General features: G+C 36.7%; 1 protein-coding gene across 1 annotated transcript in view; it reads right to left on the bottom strand.

Annotated features, from left to right (window-relative positions):
- The window catches only part of LOC149300413 (inactive N-acetylated-alpha-linked acidic dipeptidase-like protein 2), a 294,282-nt gene that overhangs the window by 70,770 nt on the left and 199,789 nt on the right, over window positions 1–23,723 (bottom strand). The window contains exons 9-10 of the mRNA XM_089485337.1: window positions 16,777–16,982; window positions 15,832–15,963 (exon numbers count right to left, since the gene is read on the bottom strand). Coding sequence (XP_089341463.1) covers window positions 15,832–15,963; window positions 16,777–16,982 — 338 coding nt within the window. The remainder of the gene's footprint in view (window positions 1–15,831; window positions 15,964–16,776; window positions 16,983–23,723) is intronic.

Below are 23,723 nucleotides of genomic sequence, written 5' to 3'. Positions count from 1 at the left end.
TCTTTTGTATTTACGGTAACTAATTCTATAGCACCTGAAGTTAGAGTTAATCCCCATAGTGTGAAAAGCCAAGAGGAATTGGAACCTATAGAACTACAATGTGGGACAAGGTTACTATTACCCCAGGAAGCATCACTCGTTTGGTCAAAAGGGAAAACATCTTTAGGAAGTTTTACAAATAATCCAACTCGTATACTTCATAAGGGTCAAATGGGGGATGTACATTGGAATGGTATACATTTTATGCTTAGATTAGATAGTCCAACTCGTAAAGACTCTGGGATATATGAATGTTGTGTATTACTGAAAGGAGATTACAAACACTGTGACAGAGCAAATGTCAGTGTTTGGTCCCCTGAAGACAATTTGTGTACTGGTACTAGACTCAAACCATCCAATCCTTTTCAGGTTAATTACTTTCAATCTAAGCCATTGTTGAGGAATGGATCGTTTGTAACCCTAGTTTGGACTTTTAACATGACTGATTGGAAAATATCCACTTGGTTTCCTCAATGTTTGTCACACCTTACTAACCTGGAAAAAGGTCTTGCTCAATGGTTTGGACAAAATCCATTGAGAATGGCAAGAAGTAGACGAGGTATTATTGAGGGAATCTTGGGGGGTGTTGGTTCGGTAGGAAGCTTACTTAATACTATGGATATAAATACTCTTAAATCCGATTTGGGATCCGTGAGTTATGTTGGAAGTCAGGGAGCAAAAGTACAAAAAGGGTTAAATCAGTTATTGGGAAAAATGGTTCTAAGTTCTGCTACTGTGATTGGGTCGTCTGTATCTCACTTACAGGATGCCACTTTAGACTTAATAGAGAGTCAAGAGGAGAATCAAGTGTCAAGAGCATGTCTGGAAATACAGATAGAATATTCCACTAATCTAAAGATGATTGCACAGGCTTTACAGAGTGGTATTACACCTTTGGGTTTGTTGAAAAGCTTACCTGACAAATATAGTTTTGGTCTGGGTCATATTGATTTGTGGATTAATAAATGGATGGGTTGTGATCAGGATTTTTGTATTGGGACATCTTTAATCCCAGTGGCAGGAGTTGAACAAGTAGTGGTACCAGTAACAGTTTTAGGAATTCCAGTCAGTGACACACAATTGATTCATTATAATTTAAGGTATACAGATTTTGTATTTGATGGGGAAAATCTGGAACAATTAGATGTTTCAGCTTGTCTTCATTTTGTTTCTAAAGTAATATGTCTTCCAGGGCAAGAAAAGGTTGTCTATCATTCTTGTTTTCACAATCATTCATCATGTGAGGCCAGGATTGAAAGTGTTACATGTATGCATGAATTAATTACTCAAGTAAAGATAGGGAAAGTTTGTTTTCAAGTAATGAAGGAAGAGTCATTGGTCAGAGCATTCTTTTCAAATTGTATGCATAATGAAACTCTTCACAGAGGATTATATTGCATAGAAGGTGATTTGAAAAAGTTGGAGATAGATGGGAAAAAGTTTAATGTCTCCACTATAGGTACAGAGCGTTTAAGAACACTACCTCTGCAATTTAATCTGACACAGATAGACCATTTTCCTTGGAAAACATGGACAGAGGAAATAAAGAAAGATAAGGGATTATTGGCCATATTAAAGCAACAATTGAAAGATGCAGAAATTGTTTTCCAACATAAACAAGGTGAATTAGAACAAATTCAACATCAATGGAATGATATGTCTGGAGTTAATTGGTGGTAAAATTTTAAAAAGTCAGTAAATATGTGGTCACAATCTTCGGTAAAATCCGCAGCTGGGAATATATTGTTAAATCCAATTATTATTATGGCTATACTTGTTTTGTTATGTATTGTTTATCAAAGTTTTCTTATGTGTAGAATAAGTAAGATATATAAACATGTTAAGTACGAAGTAGATAAGGGAGATGGAATATTAAGGGAAATGATAAAAAGAGCACAATCCTCTCATTCCATAACAAATGTAGAGAAAAGGGTGTCTCATGCTAATGATTATCATATGGTCCCAGGAAAAGTGTGATGTGATTGTAGTATAAATGTGATACGAATGTGATACGAATGGGGAGTAAATGTGTGTATTTGAAAATATATGATAAGGATATTATCCTATCATCAGGGGGAATTGTAAAAGATTCTAATAAACCTCAATTAAGAAATGGACCATATATAATTATTGGTATAGGCAATAGTTCAATGATAGGCTTCAAGGTTTCCTTGACCTTAAAATATGGAATGAAGGATTTGCTGAACAGGCATTCTATAGATAGGATAGTAACTTGCTAATGCAGGGTATAGTTGTAACTCTAAAAGGGCATTACAGTATGCGTACAGCCACCACCTAAAATAGGGTTTCGACGTGTAAAGATCTTAGTGAGCATGTTTACCCAATTAGGTGAAGACCAATAGACTGACAAGACTGACATCATTATTCAAACCGTGTATATAAGTTAAGGCCTTGGAGAAGCATGGGAGGAGAGGTAGAGGGGAGATGTACTTGCCATCCACGTACTCTTCACGTCCCAACACTCCCTCCCTCCATCCTCAGGAATGCATAGGACAGATGTCATGAACTAAATTCCTCTCCAAGGTTTTGTAAGACTTGTTTCGTATTATTTTTGTTATCTTCTTTTTATATTCTTCTTCTATTTTTGTTCGTATTAAATGTTTTACCTTTGTTTGCATCTAAGTGACTCTGCCTATTTTTGACGCACATACATTTATATGTGATCCAATTATTTGAAGTTTTGTATTGGCCCGTATACATTTTATTACATACGGTTCTCTATAATGTGAAATATACATAATGCACCAAATATGGTATTTTAGTCATAACAAACATATTTTCAGTACTATGTCATTAACTGTATACAAAATACAACAGTAGTGCATAATCAGAAATCAGAACAGCAGCAATATAGGTTAAAATAAGGTTGGCATTAGAACAGTTATTGGAGAAATGCCTAAGGCAAGAAAATGCTGCATGGGATAATGGAACATTTTGTCACTGAATAAATACATAGTGTAATTACTTCTAATAGCTTGTGTGAATAAAGATTTGGCACATTGAGGAAGCAGGTAGACCATGGATTTTCATGATTAAAATCTTAAATAAAACTCAAAGAAAAGATGGTGATTTTTAAACAATTTCCAGAAAAAAAGATAAAGTAATATGTGAAAAGGTGTACGCTAGAGATTTATCACCTACCTAAATCTATCAGGTCTTATTTTCATGCTATGCATATTCTATAGAACAAAATTATTTTCCACTGCAAATAACTCATTTATCACAGTACATCAATCTCCACAATTCTAGTGTTATCTATTCAGGGTTTTCATTGAAATGACTAGATTTTTACTAGAAAGAATGGTTGATTTTAGTCTAAATTAAAATTTAATATATTTTAATTTTAACTATATTTGGTTAGTATCTTTTTGTTATTACACACATACAGATAGCCAGGTGAGCAAGCCTAATGTCCAGGAACCCAATCATCCAACCTTACACCTAATTTATAATGGCTCAGCCATTCCTCTTTTCTCACCTCCTATAAGAGCAGATGATCTCTAGGAGCCAGCACTGGGAGGTTGCTGGGTATGAACATACATCTGTGCGAAAAAGAAAGTACACCATTTTTGAATTCTATGGTTTTACATATCAGGAACATCTGTTTGTTAGCAGGTCTAAAAATTAGGTCTGTAAAATCATAGAGTTCAAAGAGGGTGTACTTTCTATTTACATGAGTGTACTGTAGATGGTACATTCAAATGGCCAAAGAGGCACACTTTTCCTTTAGAGGGTGTGGTTAGAGTCACTGACAGTCTATCATTATAGGAATATATATTTCAGGTGCCCAAGCAGCACACCTGTGCCGGTGATGTGACCAGAGGCAGGGAGGAGTGGGGTCAGGTGCAGAAGTGGACATGGTCACTGGGCAATGTTTTAAACCAAAATAACAGTGGGCTCATGCTTATTAATGTCATCCAGGATGATAATTTAATCTTTATAGATGTATGTGTCTCCATTGATAATGATAGAAAACTACTGACATTACAAGCTAACTGCTATTAATAGTCTTCTAGCATGGGCTAGGTATCATGCAGTACAATTACAATACAGCATTCCTTTTGGTCAATGCCTAAGAGCAGGGGCAGACTGGGCGGGCAAGGACTGAGGGTCCCGAGGTTCAGGTGGGGTCTGCAGGAGTAGAGCCGGTTAGGAGGAGATCATGAATCTCTCTCTAACTGGCACAAAGAGTAGCATAACTACAGGGGTCCCAGGGGCCCACATCCATTCGTCCATCCATTCCCCACATCCATTCAGAAAGGGCCCTTCTGACCTTGATAGGGTCAATCCACGTCGAAAGGGTCCTTTCTAAACAATTTTAAACAGGCACGGGGCAACACAACGTACTCATGACCCCACGTTGAAACTAAGGGTGTTCAAACAGTGTGCGAGCAGCTGGACCTAAGACTGCTGAAGTCGTATGGGGATGCAAGAAGATGCAGGAGGGGAAGCAGATACATAGGAAAGGATTGTTAAAAAGCATGAAGCATGTGTAAAGTGATGTCAGTTGTGCTATACTACCATCAATGTCTGGCTCAGTGTAAAGTGATGTCAGTTATGCTGTACCACCGTCAGTGTCTGGCTCGGTGTAAAATGATGTTAGTTATTCTGTACCACTGTCAATGTCTGGCTCAGTGTAAAGTGATGGCAGTTATGCTGTACCACCGTCAATGTCTGGGTCAGTATAAAGTGACGGCAGTTATGCTGTACCACCATCAATGTCTGACTCAGTGTAAAGTGACGGCAGGTGTGCTGTACGACTGTCAATGTCTGTCTCAGTGTAAAGGGAATTGTAAATGGGGAATTCAATATGTTAGTAAAACCATTAGAAAGTTCTTAAGGATTCAACTACTCTTCGTCCCTCTTTGAATTCTATGGTTTGTCATATCAGAACATAAAAACAATCATCTGTTACTTAGCAGGTGACCAAAAAAACCATAACATTTCTTTTTCACATGACTGTAACTGTCTGTTCTGATTTTCACATTTATCACTCAATATATTTATGTTCTTTTGATTCATGATTATTAGGTAAAAATAATTTCCTTATTAGAAGGGACAAGTCTCATTATACATTTGTTTATGATCTATTCCCTGATATTTGGCAGATTTAACTTACCTATTGTCTTCATTCCTGTTTACAAATCGTTGATACTACGAATAGTGATTTGTAGTATTTACTTGGTTACGCACCTATGTGATCAGCCTATTTGGTTCATTTGATTCCCATCTACTGTGACCAGGGCATTTAAAAATATCTCAATTAGTATGGTAATGTTTGTCCCCTGACGGTCTGGGCGTGTGAGTCGTGTTATGTGTCTGTTGGTTCTTATGTTCCATCCATGTATTTTGATTTTCATTACAGTTTTTTCACTGTAGCAGGTGTGAAGGTTGCATGCCCTGTACAACGCCGTTAACAACCCAGTGCGTATGTGTGACTTGATGTCCAGTTATAGCTGTGTTAGATATACCTCATACCTGAACCTTTGGAGTCCTACTTGCCTGTATGGCATTTGAGTCACATCAGTATATGAGATTCAGTACATGAAAAGCAATACTTCGTTTGTAGGTTGCCTTAATTCACAACAACAACTGTGGTTAGTTCTCCAAAATGTCGGAACAACCTACCTGCTAAGTTCCTTAAAAAACTGTGTACAGGTATACCAAGAGATATTGATGCTGTTTTAAAGACAAAGGGTGACTGGGCCACAGGGCAGTATTCCAATATGATAACAATCCAAACACACCTCCAAGCCCTGCTAAAGAAGCTGAGGGTAAAGGTGATGGACTGGCCAAGCATGTCTCCAGACATAAACCCTATTGAGCATCTGTGGGGCACCCTCAAACGGAAGGTGGGGAAGAGCACGGTCTCTAACATCCACCAGCTCCGTGATGTCATGGAGGAGTGGAAGAGGACTCCAGTGGCAACCTGTGATGCTCTGGTGAATCCATGCCAAGATGGTTAAGGCAGTGCTGGAAAATAATGGTGGCCACACAAAATATTGAGACTTTGGGCCCAATTTGGACATTTCCACTTAGGGGTGTACTCACTTTTGTTGCCAAGGTTTAGACATTAATGGCTGTGTATTGAGTTATTTTGAGGGGACAGCACATTTACACTGTTATACAGGCTGTACACTCACTACTTTACATTGTAGCAGAGTGTAATTTCTTCAGTGTTGTCACATGAAAAGATATAATCAAATATTTACAAAAATGTGAGGGGTGTACCCACTGTTGTGATATACTGTATATATACACACACATATATACACAAACTAGGCATATGTCTTAGGTGCTGAGCCTCTAAGGGTTTACTGCCTGTTGGCTAATTGACTTGTTTAACTTATTGTCTGTTGTTTCACCCATCCATGGCTATTTTGCTCTTGAGGAAAAGTTATCTGAACAGATCTGAACAGATGAACCTTAGCAGTATTCCATCCTTAACTACCATACCAGGGATACATGCACCCATATATACATATATTGTTTAAAATATTTGCTATTGTTGAAAATATTTAAAAGAGCATCCTATTTCTGTGATATACCCCAATAATAATTATGGGTATTTTATATTATACACTGCTCAAAATAATAAAGGGAACACTTAAACAACACAATGTAACTTAAAGTCAATCACACATCTGTGAAATCTCACTGTCCACTCAGGAAGCAACACTGATGGACAATAAATTTCACATGCTGTGCAAACGGAACAGAAATTATAGGCAATTAACAAGATACCCCCAATAAAGGAGTGGTTCTGCAGGTGGTGACCACAGACCACTTCTCAGCTCTTATGCTTCCTGGCTGATGTTTTGGTCACTTTTGAATGCTGGCGATGCTTTCACTCCAGTGGTAGCATGAGACGGAGTCTACAACCCACACAAGTGGCTCAGGTAGTGCAGCTCATCCAGGATGGCACATCAATGTGAGCTGTGGCAAGAAGGTTTGCTGTGTCTGTCAGCGTAGCGTCCAGAGCATGGAGGCGCTACCAGGAGACAGGCCAGTACATCAGAAGACGTGGAGGAGGCCGTAGGAGGGCAACAACCCAGCAGCAGGACCGCTACCTCCACCTTTGTGCAAGGAGGAGCAGGAGGAGCACTGCCAGAGCCCTGCAAAATGACCTCCAGCAGGCCATAAATGTGCATGTGTCCACTCAAACGGTCAGAAACAGACTCCATGAGGGTGGTATGAAGGCCCGACGTCCACAGGTGGGGGTTGTGCTTACAGCCCAACACTGTGCAGGACGTTTGGCATTTGCCAGAGAACACCAGGATTGGCATATTCGCCACTGGTGCCCTGTGCTCTTCACAGATGAAAGCAGGTTCACACTGAGCACATGTGACAGACGTGACAGAGTCTGGAGACGCCGTGGAGAACGTTCTGCTGCCTGCAACATCCTCCAGCATGACCGGTTTGGCGGTGGGTCAGTAATGGTGTGGGGTGGCATTTCTTTGGGGGGCCGCACAGCCCTCCATGTGCTTGCCAGAGGTAGCCTGACTGCCATTAGGTACCGAGATGAGATCCTCAGACCCCTTGTGAGACCATATGCTGGTGCGGTAGGCCCTGGGTTCCTCCTAATGCATGACAATGCTAGACCTCATGTGGCTGGAGTGTGTCAGCAGTTCCTGCAAGAGGAAGGCATTGATGCTATGGACTGGCCCGCCCATTCCCCAGACCTGAATCCGATTGAGCACATCTGGGACATCATGTTTCGCTCCATCCACCAACGCCACGTTGCACCACAGACTGTCCAAGAGTTGGTGAATGCTTTAGTCCAGGTCTGGGAGGACATCCCTCAGGAGACCATCCGCAACGTCATCAGGAGCATGCCCAGGCGTTGTAGGGAGGTCATACGGGCACGTGGAGGCCACACAGACTACTGAGCCTCATTGTGACTTGTTTTAAGGACATTACATCAAAGTTGGATCAGCCTGTAGTGTGGTTTTCCATTTTGATTTTGAGTGTGACTCCATATCCAGACCTCCATGGGTTGATAAATTTGATTTCCATTGAGAATTGTGTGATTTTGTTGTCAGCACATTCAACTATGTAAAGACGGAAGTATGTCATACGATTAGTTCATTCATTCAGATCTATTATGTGTAATCTTAGTGTTCCCTTTAATTTTTGGAGCAGTGTATATTAATAATTAACAGATAAGACAAGCATGTAGTAGACTTGTAAAATATAAAATCAATGTTTTAAATTGAATTAAATTTACGAGAGCTTCCTGCTAATAAATTGAAGATGCATATTTTTTTTAATTTCAAGATAGAACAAAGAGATGTAAATTAACACTGCATGTGTAATTCACAGTGACAGTGCAACCTGACCAGACCTGCAAATTCTGCTTGCATTTTCTATTTTAGACCAATAACAATTGAATCAAGCATCAACCAAAAAATGTAAATAATGAATGTTCATTTTGGTTTAATGTTAATACTTGGAAACCAGTATCTCATAGTGCTGCACATAAATGGAGCTGTTTCTGTGCTCTAGTCTTTAATTTTAATTTTTAATTCTATTTTACTATACATATGCAATGCAGGGATAATCCTAGCAGCTATTATGTATAAGGGGGAATAAGGTGATCCTGCATATTGTATTCTTAAAACTAATAATGGTGCAAATATCCTAAAATACAAAATGTTTTACCCTCAATTTTTTCTGTATGTAAAAAGACAGTAAAACGTCTAAATTGATCTTAACCTAACGTATAACTTAACATATAAAACTATATGTAAAATAATGGCAATGTATTGAAAATCTATTACATTGATAGCCTTTAATTAATAATAATTTAATAAAAGTAAATTTGTACCTATTTACTTTTTCAAAATTACAGTGTATAGATAGAACTTTTTTTGCTTTCTACTCAATGCTTAGAATATAACAAAATATGTAATGAAGTCAGTTTTCTGGTAAGTGACAAATAGCGTTGCAATTAACATGCTCTGTGCCATGTCTTATGTTAGTTAATGATGTCCTTGTATCTGAAGATCAAGAAAAGCAATGACATTGTTATTTTTTTTCTTAATACATGTTTCCTTTCTTAGTTATTTAATGAAACCCAAAGAGCAACGCATTAATTCACTTTTTTTTATTCTAGCTCACCTCGAAAGTGTGACATTTCTTTGAAACAATCCATGATCCCAGCATGTTATCGCAGCCTTAAATTCACAGATCCCAATTATGTTTTCTCTTTTAAAAAGAAAGAATGCTTGGTGTATTTAGTAATAAATTAAAAATAGGCATCCCAGCTTGATTTGGCCTATACCTTTTATTGTTCAAAAGTAATTTAAAAAATATCTAAAGAGTCGCTAATTATATAAAGCCATAAGGCTGGCTCTTAAAATAACAAGAAAATCTGTCTGATTGAACACTGCCATTGTCACTGCCTGGTTAATTGCTTACTCCAAAAGGTCAGTTATAATAACTATTATAGCAAGCTTGGCATGTTAAAATGCGCAATGATTTGGGGCTTAGTTTAAAGAGACAATCCAGCCATCATATGCAGAATCCTCTCTGTGCATTTGGTACTATCACCTATCTCCTTGGCTTGCAGAAGATGTCTTCAGCTAAATGCACACATGCCACAAGATTGTCCCTTTGACTTCAATGGAAAGTAACAGGTACTAATGTGGAAATTTGTTCCCGGCTTTGTGTATCTATAATTCCAGTCTCTCTGTTATGCAGGCTTTTCTTGATGGAATCATGGGCTAAGCAATCATACTAGCTTTTGTTGTGGGGCAAGATTTCTTGCTGCTTTGGCCAGAGTCAAATATTAGCTGGACTGAGGGCATGGAAATGTTTTATAATGCAAATGAAAATCAAATGCAGACTCGCAAAGTTTGGTAAAAACTCTTTAAATAGAGACATTATTAGAGAGTTATTTATTATCAAATATTAATTATATATTAATGACTCCTAATACAATCATACAAAATTTAGGCCTAACCTTAAAATTAAAAAGCACTTTAATGTTATGGTGTGTACATTATGTTATTTAAGAATTTATAGCCAATTACATATCCCTACAGACTCTTTAGCATTAAGTGACAGCAACATAGCATCGTTAAGATTTCTTTTTGTTTTGTTTTAGTGGATTAAATAAAATTTGAATTACAAGCAATTCTTTGACAAATAAAAGTTAAGGCTTGCATACAATGCAATTAACAAAACAAAAATAAATGCCAGTTTGGGATCTATTGCATTACAGCTAAAGTAGACTCCAGATAAAAAAAATCCCCTCACGTTTATGCAGAAGTGTTCATTGGTGTCCATTAACTACCCAAGTAAAACACTGAATTTGTGAATAAACGCGAGTTAAGACAGATTTGGCTTCAACAATTACAAATGTACAAGGTGAATAAAGAGTGTCCTGAAGAGTGAAGGAATTGTGTAAATTTTACAACATGAAAATAAATCATAAGTAAAATTAACAGAAAGTTAGGCGAGAAAAATATTAGTGTGAAGGACACTGAGAAAGGTAAGCATAATGCATCAGAAATTAACCAGTTTTCTGAAGCAAGCAAAGAAACAATGGGGATTGGTAGGGTAGTAAAGATACAGACAGACATGAAAGGGCAAGGGAAATGGGCAGTAGTTACAGAATGTCAGGTCAACAAATCGGCAAAGAGGTGAGCTGGATAATGGAGTATCAGAGGGAGATGAAGGGGAGGTTAAAAACATTTGAGAGCAAAAGAAAGGAACATAGGAAGCATTGAACACGGTATGAGGAATAAAATGGTAGACATGTTGAAATTTAAATGTAAATAATGCAAATACTGTAAAACAGAAATGTAAAAATTAATAATGCGAATAATTATAGATGCACATTTAGAACTTTGCAAAGCTTTTGTCTCTTGAATATACTTAGTATGCATTGATCTATAACACATTGAACAAAATACATGAATGAAATCTCTATAATAAAATGCATAGTATCCCATTGATGATAATATTCTGGGCCTATGCAGAAAGCAACTAAATCTTTCAAAGCAGCTGATATATGTTATTCTTTCTAATCAAGGCTCGTTACTGTAATTTAGCTATTTTTAAACCCAAGTGACACTAATCTCTCCTTGCTCAAGTATAATTTAACAGGATACACTGCCTCAAGCAGCTAGAAATAAATTTACAGGTTGTCAGTTCTTTACAGGTAGGGAAATATTACTGTCTGTAGCATTCTCAAATGTGCATAAATATATATATATATATATATATATATATATATATATATATAAAATATTTTAATATTTTTAATAGACAACCTAAATATATTTTATTTTGGCGGTTTTTTTCATTGTATCTAAAAAAACATCTATTAATTGAATATCAGGGGATGGTAATTACACTAGAAAATATCCAACTCACTCAATGGCACTTCCAAAATGTTAATTCAAATGCATATGCTTGCATATTTTTCTAAATCGTTTGTTTCTTAGATGGGTGGGTAGTTATAAAAGCCCACTGATTACATCAATGAAGAGAAACCTCTCTTTTATTAACAGGAAATCATATTATGAAATTGTATTAAACAGAACAGTTTCCACTAAAAAAGCAATGTTGCAAGATGTGCTTTGTTTTGATTATTGTATTTTCTGCTGCCTTGAGAAGCCTTTCTTCCCTGAAGGAATGTACTCTTCTTGCCTACACTGTGTCAAGGGTATTGTCAGATTACATTATTTAAAAGTGCTAACACGCAGGCTACAAGAACGCCCTTTAATACCATTCACCATGTCCTTCGACCCATCAGTATTAAACATATTTACCCTAACATATTTCTGCAAACAAACCTATCTTTATTTATGTATTTCCTCCAACTATAGAAAGGGGATGAAATATTATAAGTTAAAATGTTTTTGGTGCTAAAACAGAATACAATTAGATTGAGCTCAGAGATTTACTTAAATTGCTAGATTTCAGTTTTGCTTTCCTCAATTGTCTCCTCAAAGATATACTAGCAAAGAAAAATAAACAGGTTGACTAATTATTTAAATATATTTTAGAGGACCTGCTGCTTCAGTGACCTTTTATTAATTTTAGTCTATGTTCTTGGAATCAATGCTGTAACAGATACAGAGAGTCCTTAGTGATTTTTTTTTAATCAGGATTTAACATCTTGTTCAATCCTTTCTCTACACTCATAATGTTGCTAATTCTATGCATTTCTTCCCCTTGATGACCAATGACAATCATGGCATTAAGTACACTTAGAAAGTGATGTAAGATGTAAAGGCATTCTGCAACACCAAAAACTGCAGCAGTGGCCCCTCCACCGTGCATCAAGTCGGCCATTTGTAATAACAATCGCCTCCTAAGCTTAATCGGCATTGCTTAAATACCTTGATAGCGAGGCATTCAGTGACACTGAAAACCCATCCCCGGATTCACTGTGACCACTCCAGAGAGTGTTCATGAGCAACATTGATTTTGACTCTCTCAAGATAGCGATACCCATTAAAAAATAAATAGGTTTCCAAGAGGGTCACTCCAGGCTGAAAATAAAAATAGTTTATAAAAAAAAATTGGTAGCATTTAAAAATAATTATGCAGTGGTGTTACCATCAGGAGAACTATCTATATATATAAAAAAAACATATTTTTATGAGCAAGTGCTAAAATTAGCACTTTATCTTTCCAAAAATCCTGGCATGGAAAGAGTTGAAATACAGTTCATAGGGTTTCTAGTTTAAAAAAAGTTATGGTTTGATGGGAAATAGAATTTGCTGGATTTAAATATGTCCCAAATATGACATAGGCACAGACTGATGTAAAAAACGGATACTTCCTAAATTTGGCCTTTTATCCCTTCAAACAACCCGATAAACCTATGCATGGGTGGTATGACTGTACTCAGGAGATGTTGCTGAACACATATTGGGGTGTTTAACAGTGACATAGACATAGAAAGTGTGTGTCATTAAACACAGGTTTTGTTATGGTTTTTGTATTCCTTTCACAGTGTTCAAATGCACCTACTGTATACATTTAACACATTTATCACTAAAGTATATTTACAAGGCAAATAACTCAACATACAAAGTTATATCCTCTGCCTTGTATAGGGAGATGTCTATGAAAATCACTCACTACGCTTATTACTCACCAATAAGTTTATTTAAAGAGTTCTATAGGACAGATAAGAAATATCAAAGATCGAAGGAGGAAATGGTAGACATGTTCCATTGTTTCTAGGATTGCGAGCAGTTGACATCCTTTTTGAGGACATCACCGCAAGCACCGCCATTTTTGCGGAAGTTCCGGTCAGATAATGTTCGCGGAGATGCGGACAAAGACAGAAGAGATGGGAGAAGATAGAATATAAATGCTGTATACAAATTATCGAATTTACTAAATTCAGTAAATTTGCAATTTGTACAAATCCGAATGCACAAGTTTATGTATTAGTTAAAAATATAAAAACTAAAACAAAAAAATAAATAATGAAATTGATCCCAGTGATGTCACCATAAGGACTACCTTTTGGATCCAAACAAGATCCCTGAAGACCTTAAAGGGATCCAAAGTCAAAAAGTTGAGGTAGGTAACCAAACTTTGTGCCCATCCCTCTGGAAATATATATTTTTAAAACCCTTTTCTACCCCTAACCCAAAAGTTTAAAAAAAAAGAAAGAAAAAAAATTGTGTTGTATGTATAGGAGAATTTTACTCCCTTATGAGATTTAAAAAAAACTAAATTTTCACAATTGAACAAGGATATGGTTAAATGGCAAAAAAGATCCAGTCACAAAGGGGTTAAAGAAGAAATAGTTCATATGTATTCTATTTATAAATTTTTTATTTACTAACATCAAAACTCGAATGACCATTTACTAATAAAATTAACATCGACCAGTACGTAGAAACAAAATTCAGCGCATACCCAGCAAATACCATTCCAAAAACACATATCTAAGGCATAAATATTGGGGACTCCATCTCACTACAATATATAGGTTAGCCCACCACTATATCAAAGAACCCATAGTGGCTATTTTGCTTACCAAGTAGTTTAATCAATTTGTATTTTTTATGCTCACAAAAAGTACTATTAATTGCAATATATTTGTGAAGAAATATGTGAATACTGATGAATTCTGTAACTGTTTTCCTACTTAAATGATCCACACAATATTAGTCTTTAATATACACAATGACAGTAGGATGAGATGTAAACACAATATCCTATTAATACACAAATTAAGCCTGATCAAGCTATTTTTTATAGTAAACAGCAGTAACTTGTATCTAATTAATAGCTATATAGCAAAACCCTAACATTGCTAATTGTTGCTCATTTACTATTCCAGCTTCAACCATGGTGACGCTGTTTGAAACTGAAGTTGTAGAAAGGTCACTGGCTGCTAGAGTTAGGTTCAGTAATTGCTTTCTGTGTTATGTCTGCCTAATTTCAAAAATGTCGTTTTATAATCATAGTAGAAAAGTAAAATTAAAACAGCCTAGGATTGTGTTATGAACAAAAATGCATGTATAAATATATACTATATATATATATAAATACTGAATATTGATATATATAATTTTGTAAATCAATAATAATAATACATATTCTTAATCAATAATACATGGATTTTCTTCCTAAACTGGCTAATATTTTAATTGTAGGAAATTAATTTCACAGGTTCACTACCAATATGAAATCCACATTTTGTCAGATGTTATCACAGTTTTAGGGATGATAGGCACCATAGCTTAAGGAGCCAGATAACTGTGGGAAGATTCTGCAAGGAATAAACTACCTTGTCTTATCTTTGTCCTGCTAGATTTCTTTTGCACTGCAGAGATGTGGATTTGTACTTCTGTATTTTGGACACAATCTTCTCTTACACATAGTTAGTAGTTACTTGATTGTTGCCATGTTTTATTGCTTATCTACACACTAATACTACCACTTGACTACATCATAGGGCAAGGCGGTTGGATACTAAATCAGGCCATATAGAGTTTGCAAAACAGGGCTCCAAAGTTTGACATAAAACTGTTTTTCTAAGACTGTTTTTCTACTTATGACATTCAATTTATTTTTCAATACTGCGTACCTCTGGTCTTCTTTCAAGAGACACCAAAGCCCTAAAAGCTTACCTATCAATCTAAGTGTTTATTGCATTCCACCATATATATACACTCACTGGCCACTTTATTAGGTACACCTGTTCAATTGCTTGTTTACACAAATAGCTAATCAGCCAATCACATGGCAGCAACTCAATGCATTTAGATGTAGTCAAAAGAACTTGCTGAAGTTAAAATTGAGCATCAGAATGGGAAAGGGGATTTAAGTGACTTTGAACATGGCATGATTGTTGGTGCCAGATAGGCTGGGCTGAGTATTTCAGAAACTGCTGATCTACTGGGACTTTCACGCACACATCTCTAGGGTTTATAGAGAATGGTTGGAAAAAGAGAAAGTATCCCATAAGCGGCATTTTCTTGGCACACTTTGGGCCCCTTAATACCAATTGAATGTTTCCAGTACCTTGCAGAAAGTATACCACAAAGAATGAAGGTCGTTCTTAAGGTAAAAGGGGGTCCAACCCGGTGCTAGCAAGGTGTACCTAATAAAGTTGCCAGTGAGTGTGTATATACATCCTACATATGTAAGGTCTGCAGAACCCAGATTATAATCCTTGAAAATATGCCCCACATTAATAGCTTGTGTTGTATTGCGAGATATTTATGTTAATGCAGCATTTTCTTTTTACATGGCTCAGTGACAATATTTAGTGTTATAGTTTAGTACCTTTTTAATAACGTCTGTCACTAACTGCAGTAGAGAGGGTGAAGCGATAGATCGAAGACTGCTTTTTCCACGTACAGGATTTTGAAGTCCAATATATGCCACTGCATTGTTCTCCAATATTCTTTTAAATTCCTGGCACAAACATGAACATGCATATTAATTTGTGTAGAAGGCTAGTGACCAATATTCAAGTGTAGTATTTTACGCTTACCTATAGGTGCACGAAAAATCAATAGGTCCTATCCTATCTGGATAGATCGTATCTGCATTAAAAGCCTACAGTGCCAATAAATTACAATGTGTTCAGTAAACTGAATGGATTCTAAAATGTTTTTGATACAATGAAGACATCAAGCACAGTCATTGCTAAAGCAATTTCTTCTTTTCTAAAGAACAAAAAAAACGGACTGACTATATGAAGAAGCTATTGTCTGATTTGACTAGACCTTGAGCAAATTTGCAGTATATTATCCCTACACTTGTCTTCAGTTTTCACTCTTATCGAAAGTATCGATTTAGTTTTTTTGTGATAATATCTAGCCTTTTTGTGTTAATATCTAATATATGAAATCTATAATAATAATATTTTTCAAATGTATTACATTTGGAAACACTGGGAAACTCTGCTTTTAATTTATAATTATTTAACTCCCATGAACTAATGTCCATTATGCACTTCTGAATAAAACTTGTGGATAAAGTATAAAAGATTTTAAAATGAGATCAGCACATCTCTAAATACATTTTTATAATAAGCGAATAATCAGGTGAGTATACAAATTGTTCTTCTGGAGTTCAAATTCAAAGACAAACATCCTTTTTGGAAAATTGTGTTAAACTACATTGTTTGATGGAACAATCGTTTTTCTTAATTCATGTTAGCGCACATACAGTTTACTCAGTTCACAAAAGTACATTTCTTCATATGTAATTTTAGGTTTTTACCTCTGCCCATTTGTAAGATCCAATATTACCAAATGGCGAGCCACCCCATGAGCAGAAAAGGATTGTCCTATGAGGTCTCCATCCTTCCTTGACTTTTAACATTATGGATTCAATAATTGATGTCATAATTGCAGCACCACTGGCCCACTCTTGGATTCTTTCCCCATATGCACTTTTATGAGGAGTACCCAGTATGATATACCTGTCTAGAAAAAGAAAACATCATAAAAGATGTAAATCAAATACATATTAACAAAGTCATTTGTGGACTGTGTTTGTAAAATAAAACACAGGTACATACATTATCTGTGATTCACCATACTCTGTTTTGATTTGATGTATCATAACACATACTTTTTTAGTGTTAGATATAAGTTGTTTGAACATCAACAGCAAACAGTGTGTAAATGGAGCAACAGAAGTGAAAATGATTTCTTTGAACATGAGGTCCATGATTTACTATGTGTGCAAAGCCAACTTTATGCTTCATTAAAATGGCCCAAACCCTTTCCGCTACTCCTGCAAGTAGGGCTGAAACATCCATATGTTATTATTAATATCATTATTAACATTTTTATTCATATAGCTACAACAATCTGGTGTAGTACTAGTGAGCACCAGCCAAGATGACTCCAAGGGCTCAATGTAGAATGCTCAATGAGAAAAAATAGAACACTAGAGTAACAGCTAAAAGCTTGAAGGAATCATTGGAACTGGTTAACATCTCCGTTCATAAGTCTACCATAAGCAAAACAGGCAGTCCATGGCACAACACCACATAGGAAGCCGCTGTTATACAATTTAACATCCCTGGTTACCTGACGTTTTCCAAAGAGCACCTTGAGTACGTCAACTACAGTATGGCTTAAAAAAAAGAAAAGTTGCCTTTTGGAGTGGCACAGTCACACACAGGGTTTATTTATTTGTTGCATTGTCTAAATCCTTACTTGACCAGCTAGTTGCAACATGGCATGTTTTCTGCCTGTGACTTTAAAACTTCATCTATTCTTGATGTTCCTAACCCAATGGCATAAGGTCTTATCTCCTGGCAAATACTGAAATAAGAAAGAATCTTCTCATTACAAATTAACTTTAGTGCAATTGCAATAAAGAAGGTCTTAATGGAACTCAGTCTTTGTTTTTTCCCCCTTTTTATATGATCTCATGGTAATAAAACTTCTGACATGTGTTTACTGTTATGACTCTTAGCTGTAGCGTTTGGCATCTCAATTAATTGCTCCATTACTTCAACAATTTGAAAGTGAACGATTTTAAACATTTTCTTGGATTTTAACATTTAGCAGCTCAGTGTTATTGTGTTAGTTTGTATCAACAGCTAAATAAATACAAATACTTTTAGGTCATCTACAAATAGTTTGATGAGAGAAACTTTTTGTTTAGTATGCAGTAGAAAGAGGCATCTGGATTAAAAAAAGAGAAATAAACAGGAAATAAATAAAGGAAAATGAAGTTCAAAAACAGGATAGATTAAAAGCAATAAAGTTAAGTAGATTCTTTGTTTTCAAATGCATGCATTAAAGAAAATTAATTGTTTTCCAAAAGTTTAGAACATTTACTGAAGCATACAGACTTTCAGTACAGCTGGAAGATAGCTTCTCAGAATATTCAATATGTTTTACACTTACACATATTTAAAACAACATTGACATCAGGTATTGAACAAAAATAATTGAGGAAAAAGTTTTAAGTCTACAACAACATTAGCAACAACCGTATGTGTATGTTATGGGAACAGCCGTCATAAATATTGTTACCTATCCATCAATCATAAATTGCTCATTATTGTTGAGGCAGCCTTTTGTAAGGTTAAGAACATACTTGAGAGCTTACGGGCTCCAGCAAACTCAAAGCCTATTGACGTCTGGGGTGGTCCAGCTGACATCAATGGGAACACCCCCATTAACCCCTTAATGACAATTGCCGGTTCTGGCACAGCACGGAAAAACAAGTCGATTATGAAAAATGACGTGCCAGAACCGGCACGTCTTTAAACCCAAACTGCGTTGCTATAATGCCTCGACCTCGAGGCATTCAGCAACGCCACGATCGGCACCAGGGGCCATGTCTGGCCCCTCCCTGGGGCGTCAACAACCGCCATACATTGTATGGCGGCGGACGCCCGTTTTAAAAGCGTTTAGGAGGCGATCAACGATCACCTCCTAAACTTAAATGGTGTCGCTGGAATGCCTCGATCAGGAGGCATCCAGCGACACCAAACACTTACCTTTGGATGGACTGTGACCGCTCCGGAGAGCGGTCACAGCCGCAGCTGCAGGTGATCTTCGCCATCCGCAAGTTGGCGGCGGCCCGGGAAAAAAAAACAATAAAGGTGAAAAAGTTCGCTAGACGGTCTCCAGACCCTCTAGAGAACTCTGGCTCCACTTGCAGGTTGAATATAGGTACTGCATTCAACCATGCAAGTCAATGGAGCCCAGCTTTCTAATCACAGTGTGATTAGTAAAAATAAATTAAAAAATAAAATAAAATTAATAATAATTAGAAAAAAATAGTAAAAAAAACAGTAAAATGTAAAAATTATTTCCCACTGATGTCACTATCAGGGGAACCTTGAAGTTGAAAAAAAAAAAGGCAAAAAAAATAAAATATATATATAAAAAATATATTTTTGTGAGCAAGTCCTAAAATTAGCACATTAGCTTAAAACAATTCTCGCATGGAAAGAGTTAAAATACTGGCATATTAAATGCCCATGGGGTGTCTACTTTTAAAAAATGTATGATTTGATGGGGTAAATTGAATTGGCCGGGTTCAACAATGTCCCAGTTAACACGGGGGGAAGGATGGCCACACATCTAATTTCTAAAAAATGCACACGTACCAAATGTGGCCTTTTAGTTCCCCCCAAAAATGACAAACCCATGCATATGGGGTATCACTGCACTCAGGAGTTGTTGCTGAACACATATTGGGGTGTTGTGTGATAGCGGCATATACCAGGAGTTGTAAATTCATACATAACATAGGTGTGTGGGGGAAAAATACACACAAAAGAATACTACTGCAAACTTTGAAAAAATTCTGGTGGTAAAATGTGTGCATACAAAGAGTTAAAATACCAGCATTTAAAATACCCTGGTGTGTCTAGTTTTCAAAAATATATGGTTTTGTTGGGCACACTGAAATGGCCCGGCTCAAAGATGTACCAAATAGGGCATGGGCAGTGGATCCCCAAATGCCAAAGTTCAACATTGAAAAATGCGCATGTCCCAAATGTGGCCCTTTTGCCCCCAAACAGCCAGGCAAAATCATTCATGTGAGGTATCGCTGTACTCAGGAGATGTTGCCGAACACATATTGGGGTGTTTTGTGATAGTGACATATACGAGAACCTTTTAATTCATACCTGAAGTAAAATGTGTGTGACAAAACAAATGCAAAAAAATGACTACCACAAAGTTTGACAAAGACTGGTGGTAGATATGGTGCATGGAAAGAGTTAAAATACTAGAATTTGAAATACCCTGGGGTGTCTAGTTTTCAAAAATATATAGCTTTATTGGGCATACTGAAATGGCCCGGCTCAAAGATTTAACAAATAGGGCATGGGCAGTTGATCGCCAAACGCCAAAGTTTAACATTGAAAATGCGCATGCCCCAAATGTGGCCCTTTTGCCCCCAAACAGCCAGGCAAAATCATTCATGTGAGGTATCGCTGTACTCAGGAGATGTTGCTAAACACATATTGGGGTGTTTTATGATAGTGACATATACCAGAACCTGTTTATTCATACCTGAAGTAAAATGTGTGTGAAAAAACAAATGCAAAAAAAATTACTACCATAAAGTTTGACAAAGGCTGATGGTAGAATTAGTGCTTGGAAAGGGTTAAAATACTAGCATTTGGAATACCCTGGGCTGTCTAGTTTTCAAAAATATATGACTTGATGGGGTAAATTGCATTGGCCGGCTTCAAAGATACCCGAAATGGCAAAACGCTACCTGTACATATTGCCCCATAATGTGTAGAAAAAAGCAAAAAAACATAAAAACATTGGGTATTTCTAAACTCAGGACAAATAGTAGAATCTATTTAGCAGGTTTTTTCATTACCTTTTATAGATGAGTAAAAGATTTTTCAACTAAAAGTTAGAAACAGTCATTTTTTTCTAAATTTTTCACCATATTTTATACTTTTTTTAATAGTAAATAATATGATACAATCAAAACAATGTCATCTAAAGAAAGCCCTTCTTGTCCTGAAAAAAAAAATATATAATGTGTGTGGGTTCAGTAAACGGGAAAGAAGAAAATTACAGCTAAACAAGAGCAGCGCAGAAATGTTAAAACGGCCATTGTCACGAAGGGTACAAAAAGTAAAATCAGCCTTTGTCACGAAGGGGTTAAAAGGAGAAATTGTGTGTGTGGGGGGGCATGTCAGGACCTCACTCCTGCGACCAGAATGATTCGGGTGTTGACTCGGAGAACCTGAGAAGCAGCGATTCTCCCAGAGTTCTCTTGGCCAAACCCAGAGAGTTCCCAAACATGGGCAAAAGTAGTCTCACTTGACTATTCATTATGAAGGGCCAACACCAGCAAGTCCCTTCAGAAAGAAAGGTCTGATCTGGTCCCGTATAATGCATAAATCAGTGCTTAAGGGGACTGACAAAATCTCACTGATTTGAGGATACAGCTTTGTGCCCTTGATACTCTCAACTATAGTAGAATGCATATTTTAACCCTTTAAGAACCAGGCCTCTTCTATATGTATTTTGCCAAAACAATAGCTTGTGAAATCAATGGCAGCACTTTCCACATATGTGCCCTTGGCTTTGGACAAACCCATGCATGTAGCATTTGTAGAGTCAGTACTGGAGGTATGTAGGGAGATACAGTTAGGTCTGCAAATGTGGCTCTGTACGCCACCAATTTGGCTCTGTACGCCACCACAATGGATTTGAAGTCAAACAACCCAGAAGCAGTTGAAGTGCAGACTTCAAATCTGGTTGAACAAAAAAAATTGTACGAATTGCAACCATTTTCATACCCAGTCCCCTTATTTCAGGGGCTCAAATGTAATTGTCAACACAATCATAAACAAAATGTTCATTTTTAATCTGTTGAGAATCCTTTGCAGGCAATGACTGCTTGAAGTTTGGAATGCATGGACACCCCTTTGTGATGCTTTGCTAGGCCTTTACTGTCTCTAAATTCAGTTTTTGTTTGTTTGTGGGTTTCTGTCCCATATTTTGTCTTAAATTAGTTTCATCTGTCCAAAAAAATGGCAAAGACCAATCTGGCCTTTCCATTCTTGAGGCTTATGAATGGTTTACATCATGTGGTGAACACTCTATATTTGTTCTTGTGAAGTCTTCTCTTTATGATAGACTTGGATAATGATATGCCTGCCTCCTGGAGAGTGTTCTTCACTTGGCTAGATGTTAAGTGAAGGGGTTTTTCTTTACCATGGAAACAATACTATGATCATCCATCACTGTTGTCTTCCGTGGACGTCTAAGCCTTTTTGTGTTGCACCGCTCACCAGCGGTTTTTCTCAGAAGGCACTGTTGATTTGGCCACTCACAATGTTCCTGCTATCTGCTATGGATTTTTTCTTTTTTTTTTTTTTTTCCAGCCTAAGGATGTCCGGTTTCCTTTGCATTGTGAGCTCTTTTGACTTCATGTTGTGGGTTTACAGCAACAGCTTCCAAATGTGAATGTCACACCTTGAATCAACTGGACTTTTTACCTGCTTAACTGATAAAGAAATAACAAAGGAATATCCCACACCTGTCCATAAAACAGACAGTCCAATTACTTTTGGTCCCTTGAAAAAGAGCTGCACTTCCTAAACTATTCCTCTAATTTGGATGTGAACTTGAGTTTCCACATATTTACAGACCTAACTGTATTTGTTCAGTCGGACACATCTCCATTTAGCTCAGCATGTGGAAACGGGCAAATGCATATGAGGGATTATGCAGAATTTGCCATGCATTTGCAAAACAGGAAAAAAAGTTCAAAGGAACACACAACTACCATATTCATTAAAGTTCACACAGCTTTATTGTTGTCCAAAAATGTTTTATGTTTTCAGTGGCTGCTGTTGAATCCCTTGACTTAACTATTTTAACAGAGTCACAAAAAAAAAATATCTACACCGTACTATAATAGAAAAAAACATAAAAATAGAAAAAAAAACAATGTTGTCATTATTGTGTTGACTATGAATCCCCAACAAAAAACTGTTGGGACCCAAGCTCCTGTTTATCCAGCGGACTTCTCTCTATTTTATTAGTGCCTCACACCCAGCCACCACATTGCACAAACTTTATTATGGCTTTCAAGCCCAGTGAGCTGTGTATTCAAATTTGTAATTCTTATTTACCAAGGAGATTAACTGCTGCTTGGTTGGTACTATGGATGTTTTCACAATCAGTGATTTTTTCTGCTGCTGCTGCTGTGCATGGTTAACTTTCTAACAGCCCTTCCAATTCATTTTGACAATATATCCAGAAAAGCTAGTTTTGTGTGTGGCATTGTTAGCAATTTATTAATTAAGACAAAATGGATGAATATTACTTTAACATAACCAAACATGTGCTCATTTGACAGAGGCAATGTTCAATGTCCAACACACAGGTATTGCTCCTAGGAACATTCGTCCCACCCTTGCACGGACTAGATACCACCTATTTAACACTTTTTGGGTTACATCTAACAGTCCGATAAGTTGTGATAAACAGCCTTCTTCAAATTATATTTATATTCCCCTCAAACTTTAGCTATGACAATGTACCTTGCTGGGCCTATGCGGTAATCTCAAGAGAAAAAAAACAAAACAAGAACAACCCTACAAGATATTATACTGTATATACATAAAGTTATGTAGAGCAAATATAGTAATTGGACTTGTAATAAATATATAAAACAGATACATAGTTAACCCACTCTGGCTCCACAGGGAC

This window comes from Sceloporus occidentalis, unplaced genomic scaffold (assembly GCF_023333645.1).
Source record: "Sceloporus occidentalis isolate IW3139 unplaced genomic scaffold, rSceOcc1.0.p SCAF_25, whole genome shotgun sequence".
Taxonomy (NCBI): Eukaryota; Metazoa; Chordata; class Lepidosauria; order Squamata; family Phrynosomatidae; genus Sceloporus; species Sceloporus occidentalis.
This window is presented reverse-complemented; position numbering and strand designations above follow the sequence as displayed.